Source organism: Orcinus orca, chromosome 2 (genome assembly GCF_937001465.1).
Source record: "Orcinus orca chromosome 2, mOrcOrc1.1, whole genome shotgun sequence".
Taxonomy (NCBI): Eukaryota; Metazoa; Chordata; class Mammalia; order Artiodactyla; family Delphinidae; genus Orcinus; species Orcinus orca.
In genome coordinates, this window is record NC_064560.1 from 170370411 (window position 1) to 170387354 (window position 16944).

Consider the following 16944-nt stretch of genomic DNA (forward strand, 5'->3'; position numbering starts at 1 on the left):
CTATGCTGGGTGGTGGCATGAAGATATCTAGATTTCTTCAGTATTGACCTGGTTTCCATAAGATGTTATGGAAAACCCGAATGAACTTTTTGGCCAACCCAATATGAGTGGAAGGCACATGTAAACCCCCAGCCTAGAGGGGAGGGATGGGCGATACCACACTGCATCCATTTCTCTAGCAGCTGGTAAACCCATTCAGAGGGCCAGCCCCCAGTTCAGGCTCTAGTTCCTTTTCTTTGTGACCCTTAAAAGAGCGTTGCCGATAAGCACTTCACCTTCGGAAGAGCATTCTGTCCTTTGTCAGCTATCTCAGACTGCCCTTGAAGGAAAAATAAATTGGCTTCAAGTTTTCCCAACGCCCATTTATAATTCCTCACACAAAGCCCAGCCATTTACACTATTTTGTCCTCCAGAGGCCAGCTAACTCTCTCAAAGATGACCTTCTCTCCACCTCCACCGCAACGACTCCCAACCCAGTCACCTCTCCGCCCACTCAGGGCCACCAAGGACCTGTGGGAAGGAGCTGCCAGCTCGGAGGTTACTACAATGTGCTCCTTACTGGAATGAATCTGCCTACATTTCCCTCTTAAACCCCAGAGATTAATGTTATCTTATTAACAACACAAAATGGAAAAGACGGAGCTCTTTCAGTTTAATCTGCTTAGTTTCCAAGGCTGCACAGAGCTTCTCCGGGGAATGCACTTGGCTTTTGTTAGAGGAAGTAAAAAAAAAAAAAAAAAAGAAAAGAAAAGAAAAGTCTAACATATTATTTGGCATAAATCTGCCTATTTAATTTATATTGTGAAAACCCACTGATTAAATCCTGGGCCTGTCACTTTCTTCCTACGGAGTCTACAAATATCATTGCTATTAGGACGTCTCACACCATAAAACTCCCTACTGCAAATCCCACGTTTATTCACACACACACACACACACACACACACACACACACACACACACACACAAGATCTGCTCTTTATTTTCATCAGCGCCATCTGGTGGTCTCTCAAATCCTCTAGGACTTTTAAAAATTATTGAAGCCCCCAAAGAGTGCCAGTGTATATATGTGCTTTCTATCTATCGTATTTGAAAATGAAACAAAGAAATTTTTTAAAAATTATTGATTCATTTAAAAATAACAATAAGAAACTTGTTAAATTTTAAACATAAGGTATCTTAATGAAAAATAACTATATTTTAAAAAAATTCTATGAAAAGAGAGTCATTATTTTACATTTTTGCACATCCCTCTAATGTCTGGCTTAATAAAAGGCAGCCGAACTCTCCTATCTGCTTCAGCATTCAGTCTGTTTCAACATCTTGTTTTGGTTGAAACATATGAAGAAAACCTGGCCTCACACAGATATGTAGTTGGAAAAGAGAGGCATATTTTAATAGTCTTTTCAGATAATTGTGGGTATTCTTCTTTGATACTATACCAAAACTCAACAAGTTGTAGCTTCTTCAAGATTAGTTGGAATGTAGAATCTGAAACCGTATCCATGATCTTTTTATACTATGCTGCATTAGAACCCATTGGTCTATCCTGGGCTTTGAGTGGATTTTTGTCTTGTTTGTTTGTTTTGCCTGCACCCTGCAGCACATGGGATCTTCCCTGACCGGGGAAAGAACCCACGCCCCCTGCAGTGAAAGCACAGAGTCTTAACCACTGGACCACCAGGGAAGTCCCTGAGTGGATTTTTTTTTTTTTTTTTTTTTTTTTTGGTTTTTTTTTTGCGGTACGCGGGCGTCTCACTGTTGTGGCCTCTCCCATTGCGGAGCACAGGCTCCGGACGCACAGGCTCAGCGGCCATGGCTCACGGGCCCAGCCGCTCTGCGGCATGTGGGATCTTCCCGGACCGGGGCACGAACCCGTGTCCCCTGCATCGGCAGGCGGACTCTCAACCACTGCGCCACCAGGGAAGCCCCTGAGTGGATGTTTGAATGCTTGATTTTGTAGCTCCATTCACTGTATTATGGAAAATATTGGTTCACTGAGTTATGCAGAACTTCTAGAAGTTGACACATTTCGTTATATGACATAAAAAAAAATCACAGTCATTAATATTGCTACCAACCTCATCAGAAAAACCTTTTAAGTATCAGCAGGCTGTCAAAGCACATGACAGACTCAAGTTTTCCAAAATCCTAATTTTTACCTGAAAGCTCAAATTTTATCATTGGGTAACAAATACTGTCAGTTGTTTTCCTTGAAGTAACAGTCTCACTTCATTCATTTTCGAGAATATATCCGCCAAATTCTCAAGCCCGAATAACCATAGTTGGCTTGACAATCATTCTCTTGAGTAAAAATGGCGACCTATGAAAAACAAAGCAGCCAGTGCAGCTAGCAACTCAATCCCACGTGCTTTCCCTCGAGACGACCTCTACAGGCAGCAGGTGTGCTTTATGGGAACTTCACATTTCATCACACAGAACCTTCAGAAGATGACCTCATGAGTCAAGATGTCATTAAGTTGGTAATATTTACTGTTTTATCCAGGATGTTCTTAAGTGGAATTGGCACCTCCTCCGTTACTGTAAGCACGTGGTGGTGGAGAATACAGGGAGTTCTGTGCAGTTTGGTGTCACTGCCACGGCAGGTGCTAAGGTGCCGGGAGTTTTACCTATCATTGTTTTTGTACTCCCGGTGCAGATATCAACACAGCAAAAAGACAATTCTTTAATATTATTGGGAAAATGGTTTTGATCTCGCAGACCCCGGGACGTCTGTGGGCCACACTTTGAAAACCATTGCTGTATGGGCTGTGGGACGAAGGAGGGAGGGGCCGTTATATTCTGTCATTAACATGTTTGCTCAGAGATGGCGTCAGCAATAAGATCCCCATGCCCAGAACCCACCTCCTAAACCCCACATCCCACGCTATTCCCATTGTCCGCAGCCTTTTCAGATTCCCTATAGAAAGTCTCCTTAGAGATACATTTTTTCCTCACTCCTGGGCAGCCTAAATAGCACAGGTGGGAACACATGTGGAAGCATCACCCCCCCCATACCCCCACACCCCCGTTTATCACCTAACCTAACACGATGATAAAGAAAAGAGGACAAGAACAAAGTACCCTATGAGGTGAGGAATGCAAGATAAGCAGTCTGGCAGAGGCTAAATATCCCCTTTACATGGGCTGCTTGCAATCTTGGAATCTCAGTTACCTTCACCACCCAGTGCCTATTTCAGCCTTACTCACCTTTCAGGTCTCAATTTAGACATCACTTCCCACCTCTCCTCTCTCCCTGTCTCCCTCTCCCTCCCCCCACCGCATTTCTCCCTCCCCCGTCCCTCTCCTTCTCTCTTTCTATATGTATATATACATATATACTTAGAGAGAGAGAGAAACAGTATATTGTCATAGCGCCCCATTTGTCTGTAGCTTACCTGATTTTCCCCACTAGATGGTAAACTCCCAAAAGGGAGAAGTCATTCACTCTTGGGGTTTAAAATACAGAGGGGACGCGTTTAACACGTTTTTTATTAGTGGATGCCTTTAGATGGGGCTTGCCTCTCATGTGCCACAGTTCCCCCAGCCCCGCCCCCGACTGCATCTTTTTGTCATAAGAATGCATCATTCGTTGACCTGCCTGACCCCCCAGCCCCCCACCTCCTGCATCCCAGACCAGAGGAGTCCCTCCATAAGCATTTATCAGAGGGATGATTTTTTTTTCTTTTCAGGTTGGGTAAAGCACAGAACAAGACGCGAGTCGGTATTTCTTTAACGACCCCTGCCCCTCACTAGCCATGGCCCTCAAGACTGTCTTGACCTGCAGGATTCCTGATACCAAAAGCTCAGCCTCTCTGTACACCTGTGCCAAACTGAATCTAAGAGACAGAGTTTTGGGCGAAGTAGAAAAGGATAGCTTTTCTGCTTTGCCAGGCAAAGGGGAACACAGCAGGATCCTGCCTCGAAAAACTGTGTCCCAGCCCAGGAGGATTTGATGAGAAGTTTTATAGCAATAGTTCAGGGGTGGGGTTGCTGACAAGATTAGGGTGTGTGCAGGGCCTCAGGTGGTTGTCCTAATCTTGATGAGCTTCTCTCTCCCATTAATCTGGCCTCAGGTGGTTTCATGATGCTCCTCCCTTGATTAGCAAATGTTCAGATGTGCTCTTTGGAACTCAGGAAAGATCATGGAGGCTGGAGTCTTGCCTACAAGAAACAGGGGACAAAAAGGCCTCCACGCCTGGGAGCCCCACAGGGCCCCACTCGGTTTCACTCCCATTGTAAACTTCTTCAGTGCATCCTGGCATATTTGGTCTCACGAGGGGGACTATGAACTTTGAGGGGCAGAATCCAGCCTCTCTTTCTCTGGCCCAATTCTCCATTGCCTCTCCCCTCCCCAACCCAAATGTGACCACTTAATTTGTCAACCACTTAAGTTACAGTCAGCTTCGACACCTGGGTAGATAGCAGAGCGTCTGCTTGAAACAGGAGGGAAGGGGGCAGGGTACAACTTTTAAAAGAATGACATAGACATAGGACATGACAAAAACTGGCTAGAACCAACTAAGTCCAAGATGGCGGAAGATTTGGCTTCCAGTAGACCTTGAGCCCTCATTATACACTCATTGTAACACATCAGCGTATGCTAAATGACACCCCCACAGGCACCATGACGGCTCCGAGGCCAACCATAAAAGGCCAAAAAGTGGGCAGTGGCCCAATTCCTGGAAATCCCCACCCCTTCTCCAAAATAGTTGGAATAATCCTCCCACTCGTTAGTCTATGAAATTACCCAGCCCATAAAAACTAGCCACCCCATATTTCAGGGCCACTCGCCTTCTGAGATGGCCCACTGTCTGTGGAATGTGTTTCTCCCTTGACTGCTCTCACTTTCCGAGATGACCCCATACCTTGAGGCTGCTCTTGCCTTTTGAGACAGACCACATTCTGTCCATGGAATGTGTCTCTCTCTAAATAAATCCACTTCTTACCTATCACTTTTTATCTCACTGAATTCTTTCTGCGGTGAGACATAAAGAACCTGAGCTTCACTGAGTCCTGAGACCAGGTGTGTGATCTCAGATGACTACGGGTTCAAGTCCCAATCTGGGTTTCAGCTGGGTTCAAGTCCCGGCGCATGGGGTCAAGTCCCATCTGAGTTGTGCAGTTTCATGCTCATGAAGAAGAGAATTCTCTTCAGGCAGGAGGCCTCTGTTCCTGGAAGATCGAGTCTTACAGAAAACAGAAAGGGGTATGGTCTTATGTGTGGGGAAGGGCTGGGGGCAGGGAAAGTGTGGTAGGAGTTGGGGAAGGTAGGTTAGGAGCAGATCGTGAAGGCCGTGCTAAAGAATGTGGCTCTTCTACAGACGTTGGGGTGTAACATGATCAGACCTGTATTCCGTGAGCGTATTCGCTAGGGCTGATCTTCTGTCCCAACCCTCCCCCTTTTCCTCTTATCACAAGGAAGTCTCCAGCGCCTGCCATTGAGACTGCACAAGAGGCCCTCCTGATTGGGTGGTTGCCGTGTGACCAGCGTCTGAGAGGAGGGGCAGGGCAGACGCCCACCCTTCACCACCACCGCCCAATGCCCCTACGCCAAAACATGTTCTCCAACTCAAGCTGGTTAGACTAGATCGGGTGGGGACCCAAGGGCTCAGAGGATTAGTACATCCCAGCCTTGAAAGAAGCACATTCCATAGTCAAGTAAACAGGGTGTGGTGTACCTCGGTCCAGCCCAGCTCCTTTCATGGAGGGGTGTGTCCATGTGTCACAAACCTCAGAGCGCACTGCAGGCCTTCCAGGACCTGACATTCCAAACCAGCTCTGCCCTCTAGGAGGCCTGCATGCACCTTCTCTCTTAGCACTTTCTCTGTTCATGTATTCTCACCAGGTTCTGCTTGCATTGCTCAGGTGGCTCCCCTCTCTCAGTTGGGAGGAAGAGATGAGGAAGGGGGTGAGGAAGAGATTCCATTAGGACCAGGAAGCGGGTCCTGGCCCTGGCCCCAATTCTACTTTTCAAGAGCAGGGCTTCTGTAGTTACCTTGCTATATTACTTGGGGCAGGGGGGCAGCCTCGAAGCAAATGACCTCTGGAACATCTGCAGAGGAACCTGAGATCATGAAGAAGTGCCCTCAAACGACTGTATTCACTGTTGTTCTGCTGACTGTAAAAGTAACACATATTCATTGAAAAAACAAAAGTCTTCAAAGTTCTGAAAGTAAAGAACCTTTTTAGATTATCCATGATACCCCTCCATAAAGATATCAGTAACTGACTGTTTCCATCTTTTTCTCGTGCCGACCAAGTGGATATTTTTTTTAAAAGATAGAAAGGAAAGGAAATATATCTTCTGTATATAATTGGGATCAAGTTATTTTTGAAGTTTTTGGTATCCTGCCTTTTAACTTTTGAACACTTCCCTATTTCCTTAACTATTCTTGAACATTCTAATTTTAATGGCTATGTAACCTCACATACGGTTGAATAATAAAATCATCGAGGGTGAGGTATCGCCTGGGGCCACTTTCACACAAAGAAGAGACAGGCGTGTGCTGCTTGCTCTGAGAGGAAGCCACCTCAAGCCTTTGTGCTCTCCCTTCCCTTAAGACTCAACTCAGGTGTCACCGCCTCCCTGAGGCCTGTGAAGCCCCAGCTCAGGCACTTCCCTGGTGGCGCAGTGGTTGAGAGTCCGCCTGCCGATGCAGGGGACACGGGTTCGTGCCCCGGTCGAGGATCCCACATGCCGCGGAGCGGCTGGGCCCGTGAGCCATGGCCGCTGAGCCTGTGCATCTGGAGCCTGTGCTCCGCAACAGGAGAGGCCACAACAGTGAGAGGCCTGCATACTGCAAAAAAAAAAAAAAAAAAAAAAAAGGAATCAGTCTGCCAGTGCAGGGGACACGGGTTTGATCCCTAGTCCAGGAAGATCCCACATGCCATGAAGCAACTAAGCCCATGCACCTCAATTACTGAGCCTGCACTCTAGAGCCCGTGAGCCACAACTACTGAACCCATGTGCCACAACTACTGAAGCCTGTGTGCCTAGATCCCACATGCCATGGGGCAACTAAGCCCATGCACCTCAACTACTGAGCCTGCGCTCTAGAGCCCGCGAGCCACAACTAGAGCCTGTGCTCCGCAACAAGAGAAGCCACCGCAATGAGAAGCCCCCACACTGCAACGAAGAGTAGCGCCCGCTCACCGTAACTAGAGAAAGCCCAGCAACGAAGACCCAATGCAGCCAAAAATAAATAAATAATTAAATAAAGTTACAAAAAAAACCATGCTCTCATGTTCTCAGATCCCACGTTGACTGAGGAAGAGGGTAGAAGTAGACTCCCCAAATCTTGTTTGGGTCATTTGTAGTCACTAGAACCCTCCTGTAAATAAAGTTGAGACGACTTGTTAAACAAGTCTTTGCATCTGACTCATTCTTTGATATGAGTGCAGGGGCTAGAATCAGACAAATCTCAGCTTCACTGTTTGAGAGTTCTGTGGCCTGGGGCCTGTTACTTGACTCCAGTCTTCATTTTTCTCAGTATACAATGGAGAGAATAATGGGATCCGCTCTTAGGATGTTGAGATGTTGTAAATGAGATAATGCAGGTCAAGTCTTAGCACAAGGCGTGGCGCATTGTAGCTAGTTGTTATTACTAAATGAAATTTCTGGGTCCACGTTATAGAATTAATGCCACATGGTCAAACCGCTTTGCAGAAACATGGAGCCATTTATATACATACTCCTCTCACGGCATCTTCTCAAGCAAGGAGTTGGGTCAATTTTTCATCTTTGCCCAATCAGCCTGACAAAGGTTATGTGGCCCTGGTCACACCTACTTTGAAGTCCAGCACAAGGTCACCTTTCCCCCCACAGTCTTAGCGCCCAGCACCCACCACAGTCACCGTCCGTGGGTAGCAGAGGAAGGGGCTAAGAGGGATGCAGTGAGTGAAGGTCACAGTATTAAAGCACGAACGGGTCAATATAAAAATTCAGAAGCCACTTTTCCACATGCAGCTGAATAATGAAACAGTGGACTAAAGTGCCAAAGAATGCCCCCAAACAAGATTCTTCTGTCTGTTTTCACCCTCATCCCCACCCAAAGCACAATCACGGAAAGCGAGAGCACAAAGCCTGCTTTGTGATCAGCCTCTGCTCCAGAAGAGGCCCAGAGAGATTAAGTGGTTTGCCCAAGGTCACAGAGCTCGCAAGTGCTATTAAGAGTTATCAAGACCGCGAGGAAGCCGTGACTCACAGCTGGCAAACCTTGTCCACAAGTGTACAAGTCCATTGGTGTTTGTCGTCTTAGCCACATTTGCAGCTTCACCAGGAATGTCAGTGTGGACAGTGATAGGGGGTGAGAGACAGCACATACTTGCTAGGAGCTCTGAAAGCCAACATTCACGACCTGGGCGAAAGGAAGTTATGTGAAGAAACTGAACTGCCCGGGCAGGCGTTGGTCAGTGCTACGCTTCAGAAAGGCCCCTGTGGTCCAGCGGGGGCTCTAGGACCTTCAGGGAGGTTCCTCAGCCACCTCCTCTTTCCTGCACCATATCTGCCCCTCTCTCTAGTTATTTTACCCCTACGTATGGAAATTCTCAAGAAACAGCCAGTTACTTGGACATCTTGTATAATCACCAAGAAAAGAGGGGAAAAGGACAAGTTTACAAAGCACCACAGCAAACCAAAAGTCATTATTGTAATCGTTTTATTCAAGTCTGTGTGTGCTCTGGTGGTGAGACCAGGCTGAGATCAGCATCACACTGTAATACGATAAGAGGTTTAGCCATTGATCCAAGCCTGCTTGGCATCCCTAGTTAACAATTTACAGTACCTTGAAAAAAAAAAAAAAGCCGAAGAAAAGAACCTGATACGTTTCCTTCAGGACTTTTCTATTTTTAAATATTGTTGACAAATTACAATAACTTAAATCCCAAAGCAAAATGGGAATTCAAGGACACGGGGTCATCACACATGGACAAGACACTGGAGCAGAGAGGGCTTAAGATGAAAACTAGGAGCTACATACTGAGGAACAAAACTAACGTGTATGTGAACTTCCACTTTACCTAGACTTGAAGGCTCTAAGGGGGAGGAAAATCCCAAAGAAAGGTTTTCTGTGAATTAAGTAAAACCCATCTCCAACTCCTTTCCTTAACCCTCTAGAAGATACAGATAGTCTCAGACTAAATCTCCATGTGAGTGTGTGAACATGCGTGTGTGAGATTGAGTGCGTGAGCGTGAGTGTGTGTGTGTGTTTATCATGGGTAGTTAGAGGAGAAAGTCGACAGGTTCGCCACCTCCCTTCTTTGCTACAACTAGGTATTAAGAGCTTGCGGCTCAATACAATACAAAGACAAAAGCCTGATTTCAAGTTCCCAAGAGGAGCTACAGTAAGGCTTCCAAACTCCAGAGGCCGGGAGGGATGTGGGTTGAAGCTGTGCTAAAGGGCGGTAATGGGGCAACTGTGGGCTGGAAACAGAGGCGAGAGGCCCATGGGCCTTCAGTGGTCCTGCGAGAAGAGCTACAGGATGGACACGCTCAACCCTCGCCCCCGTGGAACAGGTCCCTGAACAATCGTGGAGAGGAAATGATGGACGAAGAAGCAGCAGGAGCAGAGAGGAGGTCGGCTGAGCTCCAGGGAGATTGCACGTCCTGCTGGGTGTCTCCAGTCACAAAGGGAGGTGATGGCTTAGCCACAGGACAACTCCTCCCCGGACAACGAGCTACCTCAGAGCCTCAGTGGACCTAAGCTAGGCTGATTTTATCCCAGAACTTCTAAACAGTGCCCTAAAATGTGTTCGGAGGAAAATAAGACATGGCTTTGGAGCCAAACAGGTCAGCAACACTGCTTCCTAGCCATGTGACCTTGGGCATGTTTCATAACCATCTGAGCCTCAGTTTCCACGTCCTTAGATGGAGGTAATATCCCCCACCCCACCCTCCCAGGATTATTGTGAGTCCAAAAAAAAAAAAAAGAAGAAAGAAAAGAATATAAACCTTTAGGACAGCACCTCTCACCTAGAAGAAATATAATGGTTTCATATAATTTATTGTTAGTCCCCATACCCGGGCCAGGATAAACCCATGCCTCATTCAGTGATGAAGAAAAGAGCCACAGCCAGCATGGCTTCTGGAACTGGAGGGAAAGATAAATGATGAGAGTAAAATAAAGATGACAGAGAATAATAATGGTAGCGAAAAAGATCCCAAGGGAGGTGATATGACCGCTGAAGGTCACTGTAGGCCAGGCACAGTGCTAGGCAGGCACGGGAGTAAAAACACCTCTAACTTCTGTCCTTTCTGGAACTGGGAGAGAGAATGATTTATTCACTTCTCTGCAAGTTCAAAGATGGCCCAAAGAGGTTTCAAATGTACTCTGAAGAATCCTCTCCACTGTAATCCCTTCCCTTTCCCTTAAAACACATACACACCTCTAAGTGGCCTCAGGGTTTCAGAGAGGCTGAAAGGAAGCTGGGGGACATCCAGGAAGAGTCACCTCAGTCACAGGTCCAAGGCTGAAAACTGCCCTAGGTGTTTCACTGCTGTTAAGTCAACACATTCCTATTCAAACGCAAACACTTTCAGAGAGCTACCACCCGACTCAGGACTGAAGGGAAGGGCAACCAGGAAAGACCTAACCCTACCTCACAGCTCTGCCTGAGCTTGTTCAGGGGAGGAACAGGTAGGGCTGAGACTAGGATAAGGTGAGGCACTCGCCTTGTACACAGAATTTAAGGGGTCACCAAAAACAAAACAAAACAAAACTCAGTTATCCAGATGAATCATTATTTCAATGCAATACTTTTAAAAGTTAAAGTTAATGAAAAGTGCACGATGAACACAATATCAAAATTTTAAATAAAGTCGGGATCTGTCAAAGCAAGTACCTGGGTGTGAAGGATTTCAGGAACGTGGGCAACACGTCACGGTCTTGGACTACAGGGAGTGTAGAGCAAGACCACCACATCCACGGGGCCATCACTCACCAGGACCCCTCTTGATAAATCAATCTGACCTCTGGGTTCAGATTTCCTGAATGTCTAGCTCACACATCCCAATAGGAAAGGCCTATCTCTGAACCTCTGAAATTGTACTCTGGTGTCTGTCCTGAGATACCTATCTAGCTGCCAGGTTCACGCATGCCAATCAGGCTAGTAAAACTAGGTTGTGGGTGTTTGCAGGGAGGGGGGGTCAGACCAGTCAGGAAGGAGATTGGGTCAGGGAAAAGGCAAGTCTGTTTCCAAGAGAAACAAAGAGAGGAGTAGAAAAGCTCATGCCTCAGCTAACCAGCTGGGCCCCGAGGCTCTTTGCAACTAGCTGTGGTCATGAGTGAAAGACCCAAAGGAAGGCCATGGGCAGGGGATGCAGGGAACCACACAACCGGTAAGAATCAGGAAGAACCAGTCCTACTGGCTCCAGAGCAAGGAGCAGCCCAACCTCCGGCAGGACAAATCAGGGCTCCCTGAAGTGGACAAGGGACGGGGTGAGGCCTGTCAGTAGTGTAACAGGACAAATGGAAAATAATCTAAGTGAATGAGAGGCTCACCTGGCCCGTACAGCCAACCAGAAGCCCGGGCCGGGTCAGGCTAATTAGCCACCTAAGCCCCGTTAATTAGCCTTAATCAGCTAGGACTCTAGTTTCTGCCTCCTGCCCTTCCAAAGCCAGTGCCTGGGGCGGCAGGCACCCAGGAGGCAAGGCCAGGGCAAAGCCAGGGACTGAGGGCTCCCTGGAAGTAGCACTGGGTTTCCCCTTCTGATGTGGAATTTTATTCATTTGAATTCCTGATCTAAGAAAACAATGATCTGTCTGAACAAAGAGAGACATTTGGGAATGTGTTCCTCACAACAGCTGGAGCTTGAAAGGAAGTCATCTCAGGCCTGAAGCCAAGGAGAAGAGGCAGGTGGTCTAGTTGGTCAAACCACATGAAATGGCCAATATTTGACTGTTTTTGACTTCCAACCACACGCACACGCACGCACACGCACACACACTGTTCTCCACAAAAGGAAGCAACCCAGCAAGGGGAGGCTTACCAGTGCTAGACCAGGGGCCCCAGGACCACAGATTTTCAAGCTAGAAAGGCTTCGTGCTTCATCATCCTCAGTTCACAGCTGGGCTCAGAGGTCCAGAGAGGGGAGAGATGTTTGCGACATCACACAACATGCAGGCGGGTAGCTCCGATCACCAGATTCCTGCCGCTCGTGCCACCACGTTCACTTACAAGGCACTGTGAGCTGCTCTCCCCCCGACCCCGGTCTACAGTCTCTGGCAGAGTCCTCAGGAGAAGCCTGCCGCTACAGAAGCGGCAACACCTGCTCCTTCCCCGAAATTCTTCAGGAGACAATGGTGTTTCTGACCTGCCCGACCCACACCTGAGTCAAAGGCACAGGCTAAAAGAAACACACGCAGAAAAGGTCAAGGTCCTGCATTCACAGAGGGGCCTGCCGCACGGACATTTCAACCGTGCGGTGTACCACTCAGAGCACCCAGCCCTCGGCACCCGCTGCTCTGTGCTTTGTGAAAATCGAGCTGGAAGAATTAGGAATGCTCGGGAGGGCTCTTTCCCTGTGGGGGAGGGAGCAGGGAAGAAGCCTCCAACGGGGGGGCTGTGAAGCAAGACTGTTGATACCACGTTAGGCCTAGATGCCCTTGGGGTGTCTTATGGCGTCCCTGAGCAACTGTGGCCTGAGGGGAAAGGGGCCTTGTGAGGAAGCCCACACCATGACCCATGTCCCCCTTTCCCAAGGATTCCTTCTGGAAGCGGGCTGCTTCCAGCCTCTAAACACATCAGAACTTGGGAATGACTCCAAGAAACAAGAGACCCCGAATCATCACCGGGATGTTGCCTCCAGCTCCCCGTCTCCCATCGCCCCCTCTGTAAGACACTAATGGTAGGACCATCAGCCTGACAAATCAGGTGGGGGAATTAGGAGGGATGCTTGTGAACACCAGGGGCGACATAATGCAGTAGAAGAGCATGTGCCTGACCACCGTCCCCATCAGTCATGCTAAGCCAACTCCAAATCATTCCTCTTCCAGAAGCCAGAGGAAGCAGGCAAGTCCCCTAGAGGCAAAGGCGGTAAGAACTGCATCGTCAACTTCAGCGTTTGTCCTATTCACTGGCAGGGAGCCACGGGCTTCACGGACCTGCTCTGATGCACACTCTCTTGCCCTTGTGAGGGAAGCAGGTGATGGTTGCTTTTACAGGAAGGAAATTTGAGAGGGACTAAGAGACAAGCCCAAGGTCAGACAGCAAAAGCAGAACGGAGAACAGAGCCAATCTGTTCAGGTCTCAGGAGTCTGGTGCCCGACTCAGCAATCAGTCCAAGCAGCTTTTTAACCTCTCTTCACTTGAATCTTCATCTTTAAGCACTTCCCCTTCTCTACCAGTAAGCATAACAAATGTAGAAGGCAAATAATGTAATTTTGTAAAGGTCAAGAGGAAAGGTTAGCACAATTCTGAGTCATCCAAATGCAAGGTACCACCACCATCATCTTCACTACCAGACCTCCGGATACTAAAAGATGTGAAGATAAGAGCATCTGTCAAAGCATCTTAGACATAACATATGAAAATAACTGGGACATCTACTCAGCCCCTGGCAGTGGCCTGGATCCCCAAGGACAGAGGACAGTCCTGTGCAAAATCAGTGGAAGGAACTGAAGGAGTCAAGGAGAAGGGGCAGAGAGCAGTATCTGTTTCCCATCACCATCTTCCACGTGGCAGCACCTGCCAAGAGGGGTGGGAAAGTGTCTGAGGAAAGGGAAAGGGGGTCAGCTACTGCTGCTGCAGGGGTTTGATCCCCCGCTCCCAGGCCTGCCCCTGCCCATGACCATGGAGACAAGGGAAGCTGAGTGGACAGAAAGCAACCCAAACCTGTTACTATTACAGGATCCTTATCCCACCTGAGCCTTGCCCCACAGAGAGAGTGTGGCAGGCAGGGGCCCCTCGGAGACCCGGTTTGGAGGAGCTGCGAGATGGTAAGTCCTCCATCTTCGTGGAAGTCCACAGAAGCACCTTCAGAATAACCTCGCTTCCGCTTCTTGCGGGTATAATCGCTCCCTTAGCAGACACCCAGCCTTCCCTTGTCTTGCCCTGGATGGATGAGGAAGAACCGGGTTCAACCTCTTACTCGGCGGCAGCGAGCCATCAGTCTACTCCTCACCAGTTACACTACACTTCCAAGACAGACAGCTGCAATCCAACAAAATGACAGAAAGCAGAAAATGAGCAAAGGAAGGCTTCCTGCCTCCTTCCACAGAGCACTGTCCAGAGCCAGCATGGTCTGGACGACACTGTATGCTGCACCCACCGGGGGGCCATTTAGTGGGGCTAAGGGTTTAGAGATGTGTTAGTGGCTTAGGGCCTGGGGCCCTGGAGAGTCCTGGGAAAGGGCACAGAACAGGCCATCTGTGTCCCTCTCCCCATCGGGAATGAAGGGGAGTCACGTGGTTGGCTGGAACTGCTGACGGGATTCACACTTCCCCCCTCCTAGCCGAGGAGTGGGGCATGGGGGCAAAAATAATCTCTTACGTACTGTCTTCGCTGAACAAAGAGACGGAGAGAGATGAGACGCAATAACAGAACCCTGGACAACAAAACCAACAGTGCCTCCCCGCCCAAGACTACACGGGGCCCTTGAACCAGAGTGTCTGCCAGTGGGCTCGTAAAACAACGAACAACTTGAAAGCCAAGGTCTTCCCCTTTTGTCCTCCCCAGGGCAGGACTTCTATTGTAGTTACAGAGCAAGCAATGACCAAATCCATCCCTCGTGCCCGGATGGCTGCTCTCCTGTCCTGGCATCCAGGCAGCAAACGCAAGGAACCTGCAGGTGGCCCTCCAACACCTGCAGAGAAATAGTCCAGGACAGAAGACAGTGATGTGTAGAGTCTTGAGGGGGGAGGAGCGTGACCTAAGGACTCTACTCCTGTCAAGCTGTTATTCCCATGCAAAGACAACTGTTCACACTTGCTGCAGGAGCCTGAGGGTAAGAGGAAATGTGGAGATACACGTCAGAAAGCGCCAGAAGAAGCTCAACATTCAAGTTAAGGAAACAAATTCCAGAAAAGCCGGGGTTGGCCTCTGTTGTCCTTCCTACCCAGCTCATGGTCCAGAGCCCAGCAGGAGGGCTATCTGTGCACAGAGACAAGAGGCCTTGGTTGGCCTCCAGTGCTCGGAATTTGAAGGTTACTGTACATCAGGGGCTCACTGAGCACCTTACAGACATCATCACTCACCACATCCATTCACACAAGGAACTAAAAAGCGCTCCGTTCTACTTCAAGGGCATCACAGAGTAATGATGGATGAGAAGGAATCCCCACAGTTCCAACTCCCAGGGTCCAGGACCCACCCCCATATGCTATTCTGGTGCAGTGCAGAGATATCTCCCCACCAAACACATAACCTGAAGTCCACTAATTCCAGGGGCTGCAAGAAAGATCAAGGGAAGGGAAGAACACATACAGATCAGATGACCAAACGGACAAACACAAGAACTTTGTCTCTGGTTTCAGAACTGTCACCAGTGAGTCTCCCTGGAAACTATTCCTGGGATGAGAGTGTGTTTGTATCAGAACCTGGTCTGACCACATCTGGAGCCCAGGTAGGAGATGGGTGCCGTCAACAGGTGCTGGTTTCTGCCCTTCTTTGAGTGTTTACAAAAGGAGTGAGGACAGACAGACTCCGTTACCCTCTTTGCTGCAACTCAACTGTATTTCCTAACTCCCTCCCCACCCCTGTCTCACAGAGGCAGGTCCCTACCACTGGGAGGCTCAGATGAATAAGTGGGGCGCCTGGAAGTGCAGTAGGCGGTACTAGCTGCATCGACTCCTGTGCCCGACACTGGGGCACTTTGCCTTTAGTCCTCTGGCCGGCACCGAAGGGCTCAGGACACAGAGAAGCTCACAGCTCACACCAAACGAGATTCTGATTCATGAGTATCAGGGAAGAATGTGGAAGAGGTGCAAAATCAATCACAGAACATCCAATACTGGTGTTTGGAAAGGCTGAACTCAGGGCTAACAGAGGGAGCCCAGGAGGGCACACCCAGGGGGCTGAGGAGAGGGGGCAGCAGACAGATTCGGCTGAGGGACTCTGCAGGGTCACCTCGAAGGCAAGGAAGACTGTGGAGGGTGGAGGACATGCACGCACCCCTCCCTGCCCTACACAGCCACGGCCCTTCCAGTGGACCTGGGGAGAAGGGCCCTGCAGGGCACGAAGCCCTCTCAAGGGGCCCTGCTTCCATCCCTTCCATCTTCAAAGTGCATTATCAGTGCAAGAAGGAGGGCGGGAGCTCAGGGGGTCCAATTCTGAGACAGGGCGGCGCCAGCCGGCTCCCCCCATCTCCTGCTTCCCCCTTGCCCGCCCCCAACCCTTTTCGCGCTAAGACCAGAACTCTTGCTGGATCTCGTAAGGGGCAGGCCTGTGTGTGTTCAGTGCGGCTCTGCACAGCGGCACGGTGCCGTCCTGACTCTGGCCCTCCGCGTCCAGGTCCAGAAGCGTCCGCTCGGCGGGCGGCAGCGGCCCCGCCTGGAAGGGGGGCAGGGCTGGCAGCCCAGGCCGCTCCTCCACGGTGCTGCTGCTGCTTGCCAAGCAGGAGTCCAGGTTGCTGGGCGTCTCCGTGCTGGAACTGTTGGCTGGGGAGGCGCTGCGGGCGTGGCTGGGAGACACGAACCACCAAGGGTCCAGTCGCTGCCGGTTGGCAGAAGGACGCGGCCGAGGCAGAAACTCCAGGGTCTTGGGTCTCTCCAAGGCAGAGTCCTGCTGTGTGTTCCAGCGCCTTGGGGTCGGGGGAAAGACCACATTGGGGTCAGGGAGACGGGGGAATTCCCCTGGGTCTCGGCTGGGGCTGGGGGTTTTCAACATTCCTGGTCAAAGAGACAAAGGGAGAGGCGTTCGATCACGGCGCCACACACGCTGCTTCCTCCCCACCTCGCCGCGTCCCTGTCCGCTCGGGGTAACGTGAATTGCGAGCGCCTACTATTT

At 49.5% G+C, this 16944-nt stretch overlaps 1 protein-coding gene across 3 annotated transcripts in view; it reads right to left on the reverse strand.

Moving 5' to 3' along the window:
* Positions 1-8643: 8643 nt before the first annotated feature.
* Positions 8644-16944, reverse strand: part of MAP3K9 (mitogen-activated protein kinase kinase kinase 9) — a 78336-nt gene continuing 70035 nt past the window's right edge. For all 3 annotated transcript variants that reach the window (XM_033422206.2, XM_004262187.3, XM_033422211.2), the window contains one exon: positions 8644-16826. In XM_033422206.2, coding sequence (XP_033278097.1) covers positions 16342-16826 — 485 coding nt within the window. In that variant the 3' untranslated portion in view covers positions 8644-16341. The remainder of the gene's footprint in view (positions 16827-16944) is intronic.